Raw genomic sequence first — 20,225 nt, 5'->3', positions numbered from 1 at the left:
CGGTGTCTATCGATCAATGCAAATGCATGCGAGAAAAAAATATAACGACAAACAGACTTCGAACGTAAAACAACCGTAAGGAATAATTTAAAGCAGAATTAATAAAGTGCAATATATATATATATATATATATATATATATGTGTGTGTGTGTGTGTGTGTGTGTGTGTGTGGCGACGCACGTACATACGGAAAACGATGCCGCAGTCTATTTTCTTTAGATTCTATTTACTCTTCAAAGGTACCCTTTTATATCTTTACCGCGGTTTCTAAAAGTAAAAGGCATGAGTAAAAGCTAGATAAATGACATGCCTCTCCGGCCTTTTGAAAGGCGTAGTTGCGTTTCGCTCCCCAGACCAGGGACAACGGTTCCGGGATGTCCAGCTCTTCCTTCTCCATCACGAAGGCTTGGCACTTGCCCGTGTTGGGAGCGATGAAGTACTTCATCCCTGCGAGAGAATAGCACGTGGTCACGTGTAAACGTTTTCTCAGTACGGATCCGACCCAAGCGTGCATTGCTCCCGCATGTTCAAACGACAACTCTTGTGCCTGTGTTGGCGACACTTTAACATGGAATGTATACGCGGCCTATCAAGAAGGACTACAGTTGCAACTGCTCTGGAACATTTACATTTTGTGATCGTTTATCTTGAGGTGAACACATATATTTCGGGTAAGCGAACTTTAGAAACGATGTCGCTGTGATGTTGTTGTTTTTCCTTTCTAATCATTGTTTCCGTTATGAGCATTGTCAGCACAATTATCATGTCAGAGGAGCAGCCGGTACCACATACGGGTATGAACCTCTCCTTAAATACGATTAATAGACGTCTTTTTTTTTTTTGGCAGATCGCTTACAGTCTGCTTCACGCAGCCCGATATGCTTCCTGCACAGGGCCGCTCAGCGGAAGCTCTAGTGCGCATGCGCACAACGCTCGTATACCGGCGGCGCAACGTGGAACACTGCCAACGCCCTGCTCTACGAAAGCCGATTAAACGGAGCGCGCACGAGTGCGTCTACTTGGTTTCCTTAACGTTTTACAGCCAAGATGAACGCGTGTCGCGGGCGTCTCTGGGAGACGCACTGTATGGTTTAAAAGAAATCGGAATCAACAGAGTTCTCTGCGGCCACCAGAGGGCGCGAGACGTTATCAATCCTATCGAACATGACGCGACCCTTATTAACCCTTAGCGGAGGGTTATAAACCCTTAGCGTGGGGTCGTCTATAGGCTCGAAACTCACCAACGTTTTTCTTCCAATTTATATTGTTTTTCTTTATGGAGCGCGCCGTGCTATGCGTTACGGACAGAGCAACGGACAGATTTCCTTGACGTGTCGCCAAAGAGTGCTTACGCATTAACATTAATTGCCGTTCTTTCACGTTCTAATACAACGATCTGATTATAAGGTACGCCGTAGTGGGGTTAATTGGTTAATTTTTACCACCTGGGGTTCTTGAACATGCACCCAGAGCCCGGTACACGTTTTTTTTTTTTTTTTCAATTTTGTCCCCCCATCGAAATACGTTCGCTATGGCCGGGCTTTGGTCCCGCGATCTCGTGCTCATCAGCGTAACGCCAAAGCCACTAAGCAACCACGGCGGGTTGCGTTAACTTGTCAGAGCGGAACTTAGCAAGATATGATGGGACTTTTGGTGGGGGAAAAAAAAAACAGGAAAGAGATGATGAACGGTGTCGACGCAGGCATAGGCAGCTTTACAAGCTAACAGGCAGAACGTTAGACTGCGAGAAAGATGCCAAGACCTCATTAGATAGCGAAGGCTAGGCGAATACTAGTCGCCACCCCGAACCATGGCCATCACAAAACATCGTTCATCGTTCTTGTATGCCTAAGAGGCAACTTGCCCGTGACGTAGTCGAAGACGCTCCTCAAGACTGGCGTGTTCGCATCTTCGTTGTACGTTTCCCGGGCCACCAGGAAGCTGGGCAGATTGCACCACACCTGCACGATAGATTCAAAAGAAATTCACGAATTCGAGACTCCGATGGTGCAAATAGGCAACATCAGTGCGTCCGCATACGTATCATCGTTTATGGAATGCCAGGTCTATGTAATTCTTTAAGTTTATGCACAACGATTTCACATATGGTTCGCCTATAACGTCTTCAAGTAGTCATTTCTTCTGCTTGCGGTTCAGTAGAATAAGTTGCCCGACTGAATAGTAAACCAATAGAATCCTTCGAGGTTGCGGGGAGCGTTGTTAAAGAGACGCTAAGCAGAAAAATAGTTTCAGCTCAAATTCGCCATCTTGACACCTATGATTGGCTCGCTGGTGTCTCAAGGGGGCTCTCCTATGGACTCAAAATGCCGCCATCACAGACTTTGACAATATGGCGGAATTTCATAATGTCACGACTATAGCACTCCAAGCTGGTAAGACTAAGGCTTCATTATTTAAAAAAAAATACGCTGATCCGATGCACATGTTGGAATATGTGTGAAGCGAAGCTTTCGCGATGCATTTAACGAAATGCTATAAATTGGTCCACTTCATTTTTGCGTCTTTGGCACAAACTGGCGAACCTATGTGCTACCGCCCACCCTGGCAAATCTTATATTGGCTTGTATTTCTTCGTTTCTTATTTCTTCACTATCCTTTACATCCTTCTTTGCTAGCGACTTCTCAAGTCAAGGACGATGTGCTGACAGCGAGTAGGATTATGATGACCACGACGGGAACACTACGAAAGTTATCTGGAGTATAGCCTTATCAATAGTCGCAGAAAGGTAACAAGAACTTGCTGGAGACGTACTAAAAGACTAGACCTATCCCCTGTACTCTATAACGTGTCTCCACTCAGCACAGACCGACTCAAGTGGTTTCCAACGCCGCCACTCGACACAAGGGGTCGCTGCGCTTTCAATGACGCTCTAGAGTGATTCCTGGGTGAACGTTTTGTAACTAGATGCTCTCCGGGCGCGTGGTGGAACGCGCTAAAGCAAAGCTGCATTTCTCGACCAACTTCTCAGTCGTATAGGTATCGCTGAGAAGCGTTACTGCATCGACTCTGAAACCGAGCAGCGCGTGTTATAAATCTTGGAGGCCATTGTTATTGAGTTACTGTTCGATATAAGAGAGTTTTAGACTAGGGGCCCCAAAGAAATAGCGTCGAAGCCACTGCGCATGCGCGAGACGCAAACTGCGTTTGAGTTTCGCGTTGGGAACGCTATTTCACCGATTTAGCGGGAGACCAAACAGCTGCCCCAAAAGCTTTGCGTCAGCAAACATGGCGGCACCCATCGAAGCGACGGCTCTAACCTTTCACCAAACTGGGTTCGATTCGTGGTAACGCGTGAAGTTCGCATGTTAGCCGAAGTGACTGCGGTTATCGCTTTCTCTCAACTAGCGTGTGTTATGAAGATTTATCCATTAGACGCCGATGATTCCGAATTCGATTGTGGATTTTATGGCTCGTAGGCCTAACACGGCTAAGCGTGGCTGGTGAAGGCACGTAAGGTTGGTTTGCTCAAAACTAAGCGCAACTAATTGTTTGCTGCTTACAGAATAACCTCTAAATTGTAATTAAACGCGAATGCACGCAAGTCAAAATTACTATTCCTATCATAAAATGGTACATTTTATTTAATTATTTCTAACAGCTTTTCTTTGACGCCGTAGTGGCGCTGTCAAAGCAAGACGCCATCCGTAAACGCAAAACTCTATTCTAAATCTCTTCACTCCTGCGTGCGCCAACGCTAACACCCGCAAAGCTCTTTGGTAAAAGTCTCTATAAAGAATAAAACTCGAGCGCCTTCTTCCTTCGCGGGGTGGCACTGTGGTCCACCCGGTGACTCGGCAGATTCAATAAAGAGCTTGCGAGAGAAGCCCCGTTCGCAAATAACGGCGCTATAGCGCTTCGCTGCGATTGAAAGTGGGACAACAAACGGCTCCACTGCATCCTGCTGTCGTACGAAAGTTGAGGAAGGCAATTGCGAGGTAGGTAACCTTGCTTTTCTGGATGTCCTGGCTGTCGGCCACCTTGGTCTCGGCCGAGAACGAGAACACCCGTGGAAGTTCGGGAAGCTGCGCCCTCTCGGCTCCGGCGCAAAAGAATCCAACGGGTTCCTGGAAGTAAATGCAGAATGCCATTTAACCGGCCAGTTTTCTTTCTCTTTTTTTTTGGTACAGGGTGCAAACTAGCGCGAAGGCAAATTGAGTGACCTCCGAGAACACGGATCTCGGAGGCCACGTGTTGGTCCCAGGAGTTCCATACTACACGCACCAGAGGTAAAGGTGGCGATGTAGTCGTTCGACTACCGTAAAAATCCCGGAATATCTAATTAATTATCCTATAATTCGCCAAGACTTGGTTGACTATCACGTAACGGTTTGTCTTCTCTTTATTGTGTGATACTTAGCAGATGTCGCTGGGTTTAGATAGCTTATCTTACTGCTCTATATGGTTCATTAATGGCGTGCAAGCTTCACAACGTTTTTTTTTTTTCAGAAATTACATGTGCCTAACGTATCCAATGAAGTCATCTTGTCTCACAACTGTCACCGCATAAGTTAACCTCAGCACTTTCGAATAATTATGTCGATAAGTTTAGATGGCCTCTGGGCGGTAACCCTTGCCATGGTAATTATTTTCGACATCCTAAAGAATTTCGTTTGCCGGCGAGAACTGTCGAATGATATCGAAACTATAGACATTTAATAGGGTAACCATCTTCGCAAGAAATTTTCAATGATCGAGAAGTTAGTTTAAGTAAATGCCTTCCGAAACCACCACGACAAAGCGTAGGAATGTTTTTCATTAAACTTGTTGCGAGTCCCAGCGTGTGTCTGTCTACTACTCTCCTGGTGTTTGCGTCTTAAAGGCTGGGTTCCATCGCATCAAACTGGTGCCGCGCGACTTCCCGTTGCGGCATTAAACTCTGTGGTCTCTTTTTGAGGCGACTAATGTAGACAAAACTTGCAGCATCCCTCTCCCTTCTCACGCAGCCCTTCTTTCAGCTGTCAAAGAGTTTGCCGCCGAGCCCTTTTCACCTATTTTCTCGACACAGTGCTCTAACAAAAGCCTGACTTAAGATAAGCTTTGTCCTTTGAACTTATGACATTGGGACTTTCAACTATTTCGTTTGCACTTTCAGAAAACGACTCTTCTGTATGCTCGCCGACCATATAGCAGTGCGAAGTACACGTTGTAGGATTCTCCGAAATATTTTTCACCTACTGGTACACTTCTAATGCGTGCAAAATTATACCTACACTCTACAAAAAGTTAACACCCTTTGGGGCGTATTTTAGCCCCACAATAATACATGTCCAGGAATTTCGTACATTACCCCCTTCAGCTAGCCGTGGAACCTCACTGCAGTATGCCCGCGTAACTCAATGGGCAGCATTTTAAAAAAAATTGAATTTCAGAAGGCAGCCCGAATTTCAACAACTTTCAATTAGCAACGGCGAGAGGGTACGCTTTTTTATTGTTAACATGAATATTTACACCACACAGTCGCAACGTCTTTGCTGCGTTGTAGCAGTGCTTTAGCCAGAATTAAAACACTGCTAAAGACGGAGCAGGAAAGTTAAGAAAAATTGGAGGACGCTTAAGCTTCGCCTTCAAGAGTGGAACGCGGCAGCGTTCCCGTCGACCCGCCAAGGGGTGTAAGACAATGGGCTACGGCGCAGCGACTACGCGCCCCGCATCGGATGCGGTGAGCGTCGAGCAACGCAGCGTTCGGCGCGACAACGACGCACGCCTGAGCTCGTTTCTAAGGCAACACCGCGTTCACTAGAGGAGCTTTTGTACCGCTTTGAAGCATCGAACTCGTGGCTCAGTGGTAACGTCTCCGTCTCACATTCCCACCCAGCCCATCTTGGAAGTTGCTTTTTATTTATGAAGTGCCTGCCGTGATTTATCGCTCACGGCCAACGCCGCGGACGCCGACACCGACGCCGACGACACCGGCTTTTCTGCGACACTAGCTCCTTAACGCTATCGCGTTAATAACTTCCGTAAATAGGCGTGTTACCATAAGCGTGCACAGTCACGACGCTGCTAACCGAAAGTTGTTGAAATTCGGGCGTCCTTCAGAAATACCACTTTTAAAAATGCTGTCCATACAGTTGTGCTGGCACATTGCGGTGAAGTTTGGCAGATTACCGCAGTGGCAACGGTCTAAAATTCCTGGGTATGATTGTCGTCTGTCTTGCTTGAGTTTCCTTCCTTGAAAACTCTGCGCTCGCTGCTTTCCTGTCAAAAACGCCGCGTCATGCTGATAACGCGCATGCCGTTCTTGACGTGTAAGTACTGGGCGCGCAGCCTTAATGAAGGGAAACGCACACGGGACAGATTATGATTATCGTTAGGGGACAACATAAATCCTGAAAGGGTGTAAACTCTCTTTGGAGTGTGAACTCTGCCAGATGCCTGAAACACTGCAACACGTACTGTGCGACTGCCCAGCATATATGCTGGAGCGAAGGATGTTAGAAAGTTCCCTAGCCAGCGTTGGCAGGCAACCACTGTCGGAGGAGGCTATCTTCGGCCCATGGCCTGACACTGCAATTTGAATGCGTGCCACAAAAGTATTGTTGAAGTTTCTGCAGGACACCACGCTCGTCGAGCGGCTCTAGCGAGACAACTGTCTCATGTACATAACCACTCACCACTTCTCTTATCATCATCATCCATCCCAGTACTTTCACTCCCCTTCGCTCTTCCCCAGTGCAGAGTAGCAGACTAGAGCGCACTAGCTCAGGTCGACCTCTCTGTCTTTCCTATCAATAAAGTCAATTCTATATATATTGGAGTGTGGCACACTGGCGATTTTACAGTCTTTTTCGTACTGCGGTAGCGCAACTGTGCGGGAAACCAAAAACGCAAACTTTGCATCCGGAACCTGCAGACCACCGAAACGCCGTGAGTGTTGAGTCAGCGTGGAAGGCAACCCTGAATCCAACGGTTGACACGTACCTCGAAGATGGTGTAGTCAAGGTTCTCCTCGTAGTCGGCGAAGGTGTAGCGAATGGCTTTGTCCTCGGCACACGTCACAAGTGCATCCAATGGCACGGGAGGGCAAAAGCCTTTGTTGGCAACCTTGTTGTCGCACTTCGGAGTGACGGCACCGTTCTCTGCATGGTTGCGCAAGAGGAAGGAGCACGCGTAAAGGAGGACATTTTCAGACTACCTCGTTGCTCTCGTTTTTTTACACTTACGTGAAGGTCCTAGACATCGAAGCCCCGGAAAAAAAAATACTGGCAGGCATCACAGCGCCCCAACTAATTTAACAGGGTAGCTTTTCTGCGAAGCGGTTTTGGTTTCATCTCCCTGGAGGTGTCTACGTTCCATGATGTCGTGACACAGAAATTGGCCCCATGGGAGCAGGGACATTGCGACGTTTTGGAATTCGCTACTACTCCTTCCGTGACCTAAAGTAGCAGCGCAACAGAAGCAGACAACCTAGCGAGTCGGCGCGAATGTCAAAAGACAATAGGAGCACGCTCGCACGCACGCACGCACGCACGCACACACACACACACACACACACACACACACACACACACACACACACACACACACACACACACACACACACACACACACTCTCACACACACACGCACATACACACACACATGCACAGACACACTTTCTCTCTCCCTTTCCTGTTCACCGTGTCTTCCTTTAAACTCGCGTTCCGTCTATTTCGTTTTCTTTTTTCTATTATTTTAGGCTCTAATACTGAAAAAGTAAAAGTATCCGACCAACATCCATCAAAGGACGTATTCTCGGACGATCACTTTCGGCGATACTATCACCTTCGCGTGAGGTAGTGCTCAATCAGCCAATTAAGTCATACTGTTTTGCCCAACCTACAAATAAGCGCGTACTGAAAGTGACATCGCGGAAAGCGACCATCCCAGAATACGTCCCCATCTTTACTGTTGCGTCGCAACAAGCACAAGAAATTGTGAAGGTTTCAGAAGTTGCAGGAAATGGCTAGAGCAGTATTTCGAGTGAACCTGTAGGGCCTCTGCTCCGCGTACAGGACTAAAAATGTCGAAGACGCTTAAGCTTCGCCTTTAAGGGTGGAACGCGATATCATTCAAAGATCCCTGACTGCTTCTCACGCTTCCCGGCAACTGGAGCGTATGTAAACATAATGTTTAGCGGGAAACGCTGGCCGCGAACGCTATGCACGAAGGCGGGCTTTGTGGTAGAAACGCGGCCTCTTGCGTGGGCGGCGATGCGACGGAGGCGAGCGCCATCTGGAAGCGTTGCAAGGAACCGCGGGCGCGACGCTCCGTGGCCCCCAAGACACCCGCGAGCAGGCGCGCGCAAATGGCGGACCTCGCGGCTCGTCTTTGAACGTTAGAAACGCTGGAAAAGGGATTTCTTTGAGTTATCGCGTAAGAGAATTATATTTTCTCGTATAGCGAAATTGCAATCCGAGAGCTATTATGTCTGTAGATTGTGTGTAAGTCATAGTTTACGATTTTTCCACGTACTTTAGCTTGAGAAATTCAATTAGTTCAGTAACTTCCCTGCGTCACATGGAGGGCCTGGGAATAAGTGCTCGAAAATCGTTTTTTGCCGAAACGACGTCCGACGCTGATGCCGACGCCGGATTTCCTGCGACACGGGATCCTTAATGCTCTCGCGTTGATATTATTCTAGTTCACTATAGTTGATATCTGTCTCGGGCGTTCATGGCAGCGTTGCACATGTCTAGCGACTGGGCATGCTGATTTTTACCGCGCACTCAAACAGTGTTGCCGGACCCCTGTGAATAGCATGGTTGCTTTCCGTGATTAAGAATAAAGTCACTTCTGCACGTACTGCTCCAGACGACAGTGGTGGTGCATAGGTAGCTCGTCCCTTGGATTTTGACAGTGACGTTCGTCATGAACTCGTCCGCATCGATGGGTGTTCCTTGCGTCCGTTTCTGCGGGCAGTGTAAAAATAAAAAAGGTTTCGGGCGCTGGCTCCGAATCACATTGTGAAAAAAAAAAAACGTCTCTGTTCCGGACACGACATCTTATGTCCTTAACATCGTGCATTGCAGCAAATAGACACGTTATAAGGAGAACATCGGCGGACCGATAAGCAGGTGGTCGTACCTGGTCACCTCCCGCGAAGCGTATCAGCGAGGCGGGCTGGTCGAAGACCTTGCCTCCTTTGGCGGCTGCACGGAATGCCACCGGGAAGTAGGGGTCGTCCTTCTCGGAGTCCGGAATGCCCTTGGTCACCTGGCACTGCCTCGTCGCGCCTGCGCGCCACGGCAGCGTCCTTAACTACACGCAACAATAACAGTGGAACAGGAAAATACAACCTAACGTCCATTCGAACAGTGCACACGCGCGAGAGTCAATAAGTGCATATGTATGTATGTATGTATGTATGTATGTATGTATGTATGTATGTATGTATGTATGTATGTATGTATGTATGTATGTATGTATGTATGTATGTATGTGGGTATGTATGTATGTGGGTATGTATGTATGTATGTATGTATGTATGTATGTATGTATGTATGTATGTATGTATGTACGTATGTACGTACGTACGTACGTATGTATGTATGTATGTATGTATGTATGTATGTATGTATGTCCGACCGACCGACCGACCGACCGACCGACCGACCGACCGGTTTGTTGGGTTCTTTCGTACGGTCGGTTGGTTGATCGACTTACCGAGTTAAACGCCGCAAAGCAAAACAGGGGCTACGGGAGGCATCACAATCGGAGATAAGTTAGCTTAGACCACGTAGGGTTCTTCGACGGTGCTCCCAAAGCACGGTAGACGATCGTTTTTGTACCCCGCTTGCTCAGAATGCGGCTTGGAGTCGAACCTAGGACCTCGTAATCAGCAGCCGAACGTCACAGCCACGTAGCCAAACAGGGCGTGTAAACCGCCGAGGAGCGTTTCGCGTCCAGCTGCTTTCAAGAAACGCAGTACCGCTTCATAATCTGGTGCGCCTAACTTCAGGACACACACACAAAAAAAAAGAACCATCAATCCTTTTATGTGTGCGCGTGTGTGTTTTCTATCGAATTTATCCGTTGCGGCCGCCCCTCCGTGCACACACACACACACGCCGCAGCAGCGTATAATCGTTAGCGAGCGCTGTAGTGACTCACCGTCGGCCACGTAGAGGACGTCGTTGTCGAAGTCGTATAGCTTGATGTAGCTGACGCCCTGCGACATCCGGGACACGTACAGGCGGTTGCCCAGGCCCTGGCCCTGGCGGGTGTAGGCCACCGTGAAGGAGTAGAGCTTGTCATCGAACCAGGACTTGAACATCACGTTCATTCTGAAGTCCGAAGGCAGGTACGGAATGGCACCCTGCTGTTGGCCTAGAAAGGGAAAGCGACAAGGGTGGCTAATTAATTAATTATTTAATTAATTAATTAATTGCACTATATAACATTGTCTTGGGAGATGTGGCTAAAGGCCATACCATACCAACGCAACAGCGACAATACAAATTTCGCTGTTTTCCAATTTTCAACTTAATAAATTGCAAATTTGCGAACATAACATGCGGAACATGAGTGCCATTAGCGTGGCCATGCTAATATGCGGAGCTTGAACGCGCAAGAATTTTTTATACTGGGAAACCTTTTACACAAGGTTCCAATGCTGCAAAATGAATCATAAATGTGGCGTCAGGCTGGGCTTCCAGACTAGATACCAGGCCTTGAATGTGTGCTACAGTCTTTAGAGAGTTTTAGGGCAGTGTACTAGCGTAATCAGTCGTGCACCGGTATCCGGAACACCGGAAGGTGCACATGGTAAGCACCAACGCCACTGGTGACGTCTTACAGACGTGTTCAAAATACCTCGTAAGGCTTGACCTCGTCTCAACCTTCAATCACCATTTTGCGAGGTCACTCACGAGGCGCTCTCGGAAAATCTCAACGCAGTGTTTAGCAAGCGACCTCAACTTGATTTTGTCTCGATCTCATCTCATCCTCGTTTCGTCAGTTTGAGATCAAGTACTCAATGCTTTAGTGTACCTGTATTTCGTAACCAAAAACCTACACATAAACCATAAACCTACACTAACTACCAACTAGCCTTCGGCTACAGGCCCGACAAGTGGTTGTTACTTGCGTATAATAATCTGGAAAAAAAAAACTAAACATGTTTCTTTCTTACAAAGTTGGGCGAAAAAAGAAAAAGAAACAAGAAAGAGCAAGCATGGCAATTTTATTCTCATAGCTTTATTCTGTTTATTTTTTACGTTTTCTGTTTGCTTCCTTTTCTGTAGTTTGCGTGAAACATTCTGTTGATTGCCTTTTCCGTTATTTAACTGAAAATTCTTTACGTGTACATCACTCCTTCACAAGAATACCTTTTACTACTCAGTTCTGACGCCAGCGTTCAGGGAGTACGAAAGAGCTAAACGCCGCGATGCGGTTGCAACAAATGATGCAATAATCCTGACCCTGTGCGCAACACATTCAAGCGTCGACTTTGTCGGTGTTTATAGCCATGCTCTGACTGGCAACGACGACTTAATTAGTACAGTTCCCTCGTTTCTTCAGGAATTAAGGCTAATTGGCTCACGCATATTAAATCTCTCTGCCTGTATACTTGTGACGTCGTGACGACGGAGAATTGACGACGACGGCACAGTGACGGCGACCGAGTGAAGGCGACGACCCGGCGACAAAGGAAAGACGACGAAGGAATGAATGTGACGAAACTAGAATGACGACGGCGGCCTGTTTGTGTCGGGGCTCGACTCCGCGCTTACGTGTATGTCACATGATGTCCCGGCCAGCCTCGGCTTCCATTTTATCTACCCGTTTGCATTGTGTCCGGGACCAGCCAACCGCGCGAGGCAACCGCAGCCGGTACAGCCAGCACCCGCGACCCATGAGGCAATCTAAACGATTAAATCTGCTGCGTTTGAGAGAGATTTGGGCTCTCACAGTTTCTACACAAATGGGCGAAAAAAATAAATAAATAGGTACGTTTAAAGAAACGGCGAAGCGCAAACTTTAGGAACCCGTCATAACGTGCCAAAAGCAAGGCATCGCACTTGCAGAGCGTTTGAAGCGGACAGATTTCATGTACGAGTTTACAGTTTATGCAATATCGCCAAAAATGTCAACGCCCTAGTTGCGAAGGTTCTACACACGAATTAGTGGTATATTTAATTTTCGAGCGGTGTTTAATATAACAAATTTAGTCCCTTGAGCTACGTCTCAACAGGTGTACTTTATACAATTGTGATATCTATTTTCTCTTCATCTCCGAGTTACCCAGTGGTATAAGGTCGTTGCGTCAGTGTTGTTGTTATTATTTTGCAATTTCTGACATTTTATTGCGATAACAATGATATGGAGATTCTAAGTCAATTTTCACCGTCGTCGTGACGTTCCGACATATTTAATGATCTATGCGTGTTATATATTTACTTATATCGTATAAGCAAGTCATATGTCATAATACTCAACCGCCAAAGTTGCTCAAACCAGGTATAATCTTCTTGACTAAATTATTCTTCAGAATGTCTTTTTTTTTAGAATTGCAGTGCGCAAACAAAAAGTACGTAACGAGACATATCATTATCCTTTTTTATCCTAAAAAGGCCCCGAAACAATGTTTTCTTTAACATAGGGAGAAAACGTTGCAGATCTGTCCTAGAGGCTGCTGCGAACATGTGAGGCCAAATATTACTGCATTGCGTGCAGCAGGGAATTTACATTCTCGTGTCAAAAAAAAAAAAAGAAAGCTCTTGCTCTCGCTCCGGCAACGCCGTCACGCAACGTCATCGAAAACAGCTGCAATCCCACCAACACTATTGGCTGAACTTCGTGATCGCGGTGGCATTCGCAGTAATATACATAACTGCTAACTTTGAGTTAAATAAACGAAGAAAAATTATTTGACTGCGATCTTAAAAAAGAAAGAGAAAACTCATTTCGACTTTGCACTGCGCGTATACAGCTGCGTCAGGTGTGGCCGCGGACACTCGCTGTCAGAACGCTGGGGTGAGGAATCGCGGCAGCAGCAGCGAGCGCAGTGACTTTCGTGCTGTTCGTCGCCTAAACGCGAACTGAGCGCACACAAAGCTACGAGTCATCGGCCCCACCTAGACTGTGCCCCTAAGGGCCGATTTACGCTCGAGCCGCCCATCGCCGCAAGCCGCACCGCACGCGTGCGGTCGCGCGGAAGATTGCACGTATCAAACACTTGTGCACAAATTTCGGTTTACAATGTGTAAGGTATACACTGTGCACACAGTGTAAATGGTAATTTGTGCACAAGTGCTGGATACGTGCAATTTTTTGTGCGACCGCAAGCCGCACCGCACGCGCGCGGTCGCGACGCCAAACCTTTCTATCTCTATCAATCGCTATTTCGTTCCTCTTAAAAACTGATATCCTTAAACAAAACAAAAAAAAACTCAGTGCCCTTCCAGTCTGTGAAGAAAGATGACCAGCGAAGCTGTGTACGTGGGCCCCTTAATGGCGAACTGCACCTCCGCCGCGGGTCGGCCCGGCATTGCACTAGCTTCGGGATCGGCCCACGTATGAAAAATTGTTGGTCTGCGTACACGGAGACGAGATCCGCCAGAACCTAGCCATAAACAGTTTCCCTGTAAAAAATTTCCTCCCAATAGTCGGTGGACTGTAGTCACCTTTAAAGGTGACGATCATCATCACATCAGCTGCATAGTACGTCGAGGAAAACGATTTCTCCGTTTTCCGCGCATTTCAATGGGCGCGCAACAGCGAAAAGGAGATACGGAGAGGAGGCGAGTGGAACAGCGCGCTATGGAAAGCAAGCTGTGCCTCCTGGCCTCTTAGTGCGACAAGTGCAACCACTGATAAGGCCTACACAAAAGTGTAACATGTCAAACTTCCCTTCTCCTCACCGCCCCGGCCGCCTCGGCGTTTATTGCCGTACAGCCTGCAACTATAGAATGTTACGGGCGATAGCCGCGGTTATCTTCGCGCGCACTTTCTTTCACCACCGTCGCTGCGCAATTTATTAGATAACTAAGCAGCTACAGAACGCCGTAATCACCAGCGTTATCCGTTCGGCCGTGCACACAGTATACGGTATACGCCACGAGGCGTTAGATATTAGCGCGCGGCTGACGGCGCCATCGGAGTAACGCTCGTCTCAAAAGCGAGAGGTAACCCGGGTTCCATCACGCCCCGTAGTTCAATTGTTCGTGTCTTCATTATCTGCCACATTTGCTGGTGTAAAAGGTACATTTTCACAATATGTCGCGAAATTAAAACACGTACACAGCTGCGCTCAAATTTCACGTTAGGGAGTATCGTAATCATCATCATCATCAGCAGCAGCAGCAGCAGCAGCAGCCTGGTTATGCCCACTGCAGGGCAAAGGCCTCTCCCATACATCTCCACCTACCCCGGTCACGTGCTAATTGTGGCCACGTTGTCCCTGCAAACTTCTTAATCTCATCCGCCCACCTAACTTTCTGCCGCCCTCTGCTACGCTTTCCTTCCCTTGGAATCCATTCCTTAACTCTTAATGACCATCGGTTATCTTCCCTCCTCCTCACGTGTCCTGCCCATGTCCATTTCTTTTTCTTGATTTCAACTAAGATATCATTAACCCGCGTTTGTTCCCTCACCCAATCTGCTCTTTTCTTATCCCTTAACGTTACACCTATCATTCTTCTTTCCATAGCTCGTTGCGTCGTCCTCAATTTAAGTAGAACCCTTTTCGTAAGCCTCCAGGTTTCTGCCCCGTACGTGAGTACTGGTAAGACACAGCGTATTCATCGTAATCGTCGATGAATTTTTGGATGCAGCATGTGTGCTGTGCGCACGAAAATGTCGCATTTGCGAGATAATGCGAGATAACGCGAGATAATGATGGAAGGAGCCACCCCCCCCTCCCCCCGTCCTTTCGTTCAGGTAAACTAGTTGAAAGTATGCGCTGCATGTGTCTTCACCTTCTCATGCTCCTAAGACTCCACTGTATATGGAAGATACGTATGCAGGTGAGCCATGCAGATGTCAACGTACGTCCTGCGCGCGAAAATTTTATCGTGAGTGCCGCGTGCGTACGAGAGATATACTGCGGGCACAGTCTGAACCTCCTGACTGGATTGATGTTTGATGCGATTATTGATGTGAAAGAAATACATAAATAATTCGTTTCCGCATCGGAGCGGTTGTCACCCTTATTTTTACAGCGAACCTGCCTGTGGCTAGGGTTCCGTGGATTTTTGTTTTGCGTGTGCAAAAACCGCGGGCCGATCCCGGAGATCGTACAATACCGGGCCGACCCGCGCAGGAGGTGCGCAGGCTTCAAGCATTCCGCCAACTTGCAAAAAAATGTTTCATATCTTGGGTCAAAATAAAGCCCGTATCGTACATTAAGCTGACGAGAACAGATACTACAATTTGATCCGCGTCGGCCATGCCAATATTCGCACCGTCCTCTCTTTGTCGGCGTTCCAGGCGCTTGCGTCCATTCCATTCCTTCCGATCTCACGTGGTGGCGGTCCCGTTGATTGATTGATTGATTGATTGATTGATTGATTGATTGATTGATTGATTGATTGATTGATTGATTGATTGATTGATTGAAACTTTTATTAGGCGGGTGTCTAGTTTCCTCCGGCTCCTAGGGGCGGCGGTCTCGTCGTCCACGCGAATGTATACAGAAATCACGGTAAATGAGTTCGTTATTTTGTTCAAAACTGGGTGTCAACTTTGTGTCATGTGCTAGACAGCTTCACTGGTCATTCATCTTCACAGTGTGGAACGGCTCAGGTTGTTTTCTTTTTTTTTTGCCGTTTCTTTCTTTCTGCTTGTTGTTCTGATATGTCATGCAAGGCAAAAGAAAGAGAAAAAAAGAAGAAGCGAAGATGTCCTAGTGGTCAGAGCATTAGCCTGCCGTGCTCGAAAGCAGGGGTTCAATTCCACCGTTGGTCATACATCTCTCTTTATTACAGAGGTCCGGAGTGTAGCAAGACAGGAAATACAGAAATACTGCAAAGTGCCTGGAATGAGGCAAGGAATGCGTCACTTTAAATATGCGAGAAGCCGTTCAGAAGCATGTGAAAACTCCGAGAAGATGAGTATATGCTTACCTATACAGGTAAGCATATATACATAAACAAGATTTTGCTAGCCCATCTTCAAATACTTGAAAATACAATCGGTGCTTGTTTAGAAATGTATGCTCATGGCTTTGAAGAATCTAGATATATTTGCAGTTTAGACGGCTTGTTTTAACAAAACTTACACAGAAAACTTTTGCCGCTGTTGTCATTCAAATGAAAAAAACGAAAATCCCTACATTGGAATGCATGTTAGGTCGGCTCCATTTACACCGTGAATCGTTGTTTCGTTCGTTTGTTGGCTGCTAACTTGTTCTCGGGTAGGAAGAGTTCATGATAATTAGGAACACTGTTGTGTAATCGCCCATGCTGCGTAATTAGTAAGACCTGTATACTTCATGACACTTCATGTGTTCGCGGCGGTTTTCTTTGTTGACCGTCGTTGTAAATTCTGTTTGTGCCCGTGGACGCTATTCCTGGACTGTCCTTCAAACCTTTGTGTGCAATATAGACTTTTTTGGGCAGTGATCATTCCTATTAGTGGATTTTCATAACTCTCTGCTTTCACGTGTCTAGTCATGTTCCTGTTGCGAATTGCTCACACCTGTTGATTTGATATGTAGTGCCCAAGTCTATGAAACTTTCCTTTCCGAAGTGTTAGATCGCTGGCATACGATTTCGGAGCACTGCCGAAACGGACGAGCAGCGCTGCGTACCAGCGTCGCAAGGCCAAGTAACGTCTGTCTTTGGCAACGACTGCGACAGCCATCTTCGGGAGGGAATTCTACAACCAGTTTGGCTCTGCTAGTTCTGTGTGTTCAGATCATGAACATCAAGTTGCCATTATCCCTCAAGAGAAAAGTGTATAACAGCTGTGTCTTAGAAGTACTCATGTACAGGGCAGAAACCTGGAGGCAAGTCTGAAACCCCTCCAACGATCTTGTCGTCACCGATACGCCAAGCACTAAGTATTCATCCATTGCCACGTAATATGCACCCCGAGCATGACAAAGGGTGGCGCAAAGCCCGTGTACGATACATTGGCCGCATGCTTGCAAACATCCCGCAAACACACACTTTATACACGGACACATCACGCACTCAAGAGGGCTATACCTCGGTAGTTTTGGATGGCACCGAATCCCTGAGAGACTCTGCTGCAATGCGCGGTACAAATGCCGCTTACGGAGAACTTCTCGGTGTTGCTCCTGCAATTCGATACGCCATCCGTGTTCCCGAGGAAGTGTATATATTGACGGACTCGCAACAGGCATGCCGGGCGTTCCTATCAGGACATGGCATCCCGAGAGCGGCGCACCAAATTCTCAAACAGATCCCGCAAAATACACCAACCACACCTCCCCGCATCCACTTACTCTGGACCCCTGATCCTACCTCGCTGCCGGGTAACGAACGCGCACATGCGGTTGCCCGAGAAATTTCCCTCCGGGCGACTCGGCGTGGTGAGGCGACTAGTTCAGAGCGGGGGGATCCCTTGCTCCGTTACAAAGACATACTCCGTCATTATACACGCATTCGTCGCACTCACGCCGCACCACCGCCGTCCTTCTCGCGGGAGGAAGCAGTGGCATTACGCCAGTTACAAACCGCAACTTTTCCAAATCTTGTCTCTCTCAATAAATTCTACCCACACTGTTATGCAGATCGTTGCCCTGGCTGTTGCAGCTCGCCCACAATCTTCCACGTCACGACTGAGTGCACTGCAAACCTCTTTCCTCCCTTGTCAACTCTCCTTTACCCCCTACGCAACAAAGAGCTGTGGGGCGATGCCCTCCGCGACGGACCTCCCGAGGTCCTCCGAGCTGTGATACAACGGGCTCGAAACATCGCCGGAACCATCTTAGGGACTCTGGACTGAGGGTTCCTACCACACTGCTCTCGCCATTCAAATATTATTAATGAAGATGTTTTACTCTCTCTTACGAAAAGGGTTGTACTGAAATTGAGGACGACGCAACGAGCTATGGAAAGAAGAATGATGGGTGTAACGTTAGGGGATAAGAAAAGAGCAGATTGGGTGAGGGAACAAACGCGAGTTAATGACATCTTAGTTGAAATCAAGAAAAATAAATGGGCATGGGCAGGACATGTAATGAGGAGGGAAGATAACAGATAGTCACTAAGGGTTACGGACTGGATTCCAAAGGAAGGCAAGCGTAGCAAGGGGCGACAGAAAGTTAGGTGGGCGGATGAGATTAAGAAGTTTGCAGGGACAACATGGCCACAATTAGCACATGACCGGGGTAGTTGGAGAAGTATGGGAGAAGTATGGGAGGGGCCTTTGCCCTGCAGTGGGCGTATCCATGATGATGATGATGATGATGATCTGTGGGTGACTGACTGTTGCACAAGAAGAACTTGGACTGTGTCACTGCCACCGTGTAGGCGACCTTTGCTTCGGCATATCCAGACGTTGAATAATTCTTTTCGCTTAAGGTGTGTAGAACGTGGAAGTTTTCGCTCGCCCAAACTAAAGTGCCTTTGTGCTCTGTAAGCAACGGGTATAAAAATCCGCCCAAGCCTGCCCACCTCCCACGGCTCAACTGCATAGAGGAACGCATGTTTTCCCCATCGCATGTCCTTCATGCAAATGTGAAGGGTACTCTACAACACTGGCCCGTACGACGTAAAACCACGAAACAATCTGTGCAAGTCTGCAATACTCCTTCTCCTGTGTCCATCGAGCAACCCTGCATGTATGCATTATGCAACCCATGCAACCCAGTGTGCAGGACTATGCGTATCATGTGTGCAACAAAACGACGGTTTAACAACGACATCGCGACTGTGAATGATTTAAATAGCAACCAGTCCAACAACGACCTAGCAGTGCCCAACTTAATGCAAGGAAATGTCCAATTCGGTCCAACAAAATGTGCTTTCACACGATATTCCGTGGTTGACGAAGCAAAACTGCCTGTAATATTTTTTTCTAACCCGCCATGTAGGACGGCATCGCGCTGGCACCACTGCGCTGAGCGTAGAGAACAGGCTCCGGCTCCACTGAAATTACATCACTTTCAAATTGTGACCACTACTATTGTTTTAAAAATTTTAATTGTCTCAAAACATATGAGATGAAAGCATTGTGAGTGAAATGTTTCATGACTGTTCCTTGTACGCTGCAAATGTCACAGAATTCTGATAAATAGTTTAGTGACGACTATAATCCGGTCAGAGCAAATCTACTATAGCATACCGAAATATCCATGCGGAACCTCACGGCAACGGCGATGGTGAAAATTCGCTTGGAGTTTCCATATAGTTGCTATCGCAATAAAGCATTTGAGAAGTGCAATCCTAAAATGTTCCGCATTCTTACAGAGAAATACGTAAACGTGAGCTGCCGACGTTAGCCTATCCAAATTCGTGGCTGTGGCAATCTGATGTCTTTCAAATGCACAGTCTCATATTGTACAGTATATTATTATTTTATGATGACTGCAAATCTATTGTCTCTAGCTGCATGCCGGGGGCCGTGAAAAAAAAATTACCTCGTCCCATCTACGAGCTGTGTGTGGGTCTCAAACGCGCAAGCTCTCATTTATAAAATGACGAAAGAGAAAAGCTCGTTGCAAGCCAGTCATCGACTTCAGTTTCATCCTTCGCTTCGAAATATTGGTCCCATCTGCTACACATGCCTGCGGGCCGCCGGTTCCCGGGAACATTTGATGGCACACCCCCTCGTTGTTCACCCTTTTTGTTCTACAATAATTAAAATTATTCTCTTGCGCACAGGTCTCTACCGCACGGCATACTGAAGTCATTGCATAAACTCGTGCGGGCCTGCTTAATAGTTCCAAAAGTGCAGACGTGCCTTGCGTAGCTGATTGTCCCCGAACCAACCCTCTCTCCCTCTCAGCTTTGTTTTCCCCTTTCCCATTGCCCCACTGTAGGGTAGCCGACCGGACGTTATTCTGGTTAATCTCCCTGCCTTCTGCTTTTCTCTACCCCTCCCCCGAACAACTAACTGCTCGTAATCTCCAGGCCGGTCCGCACGCGTCCCGGCGCCTAGTAAGCACTTTCCCTCCTGCGACCTTTGCCCCTGGACACAGGCCACAGCAGACGACGAGCATGCGCAGTAGGAACGGTGGCAGAGCACTCGGGGCACTACACAGGGTCTTCAGGACCCTGTGATGTGCCAGGGTCCCCAGGACAAGGTGAC

The 20,225-nt window shown here is 47.5% G+C and overlaps 1 protein-coding gene and 1 non-coding gene across 2 annotated transcripts in view; both read right to left on the bottom strand.

The window, feature by feature from the left end:
- Positions 1 to 20,225, bottom strand: part of LOC142557292 (uncharacterized) — a 37,492-nt gene that overhangs the window by 13,362 nt on the left and 3,905 nt on the right. Inside the window, exons 2-8 of the mRNA XM_075669016.1 lie at positions 10,116 to 10,331; positions 9,090 to 9,238; positions 8,809 to 8,914; positions 6,945 to 7,102; positions 3,968 to 4,087; positions 1,866 to 1,962; positions 312 to 448 (exon numbers count right to left, since the gene is read on the bottom strand). Of these exons, the coding sequence (XP_075525131.1) occupies positions 312 to 448; positions 1,866 to 1,962; positions 3,968 to 4,087; positions 6,945 to 7,102; positions 8,809 to 8,914; positions 9,090 to 9,238; positions 10,116 to 10,331 (983 nt within the window). The remainder of the gene's footprint in view (positions 1 to 311; positions 449 to 1,865; positions 1,963 to 3,967; positions 4,088 to 6,944; positions 7,103 to 8,808; positions 8,915 to 9,089; positions 9,239 to 10,115; positions 10,332 to 20,225) is intronic.
- Positions 15,217 to 15,403, bottom strand: LOC142558633 (U2 spliceosomal RNA). Its single transcript, XR_012823060.1, has one exon. It is a non-coding gene; the product is annotated as a U2 spliceosomal RNA (small nuclear RNA).

This window comes from Dermacentor variabilis, chromosome 9 (genome assembly GCF_050947875.1).
Source record: "Dermacentor variabilis isolate Ectoservices chromosome 9, ASM5094787v1, whole genome shotgun sequence".
NCBI classification, from domain to species: domain Eukaryota; kingdom Metazoa; phylum Arthropoda; class Arachnida; order Ixodida; family Ixodidae; genus Dermacentor; species Dermacentor variabilis.
The sequence above is the reverse complement of the archived record's forward strand: the minus strand, read 5'-3'. Positions and strand labels throughout refer to the sequence as shown.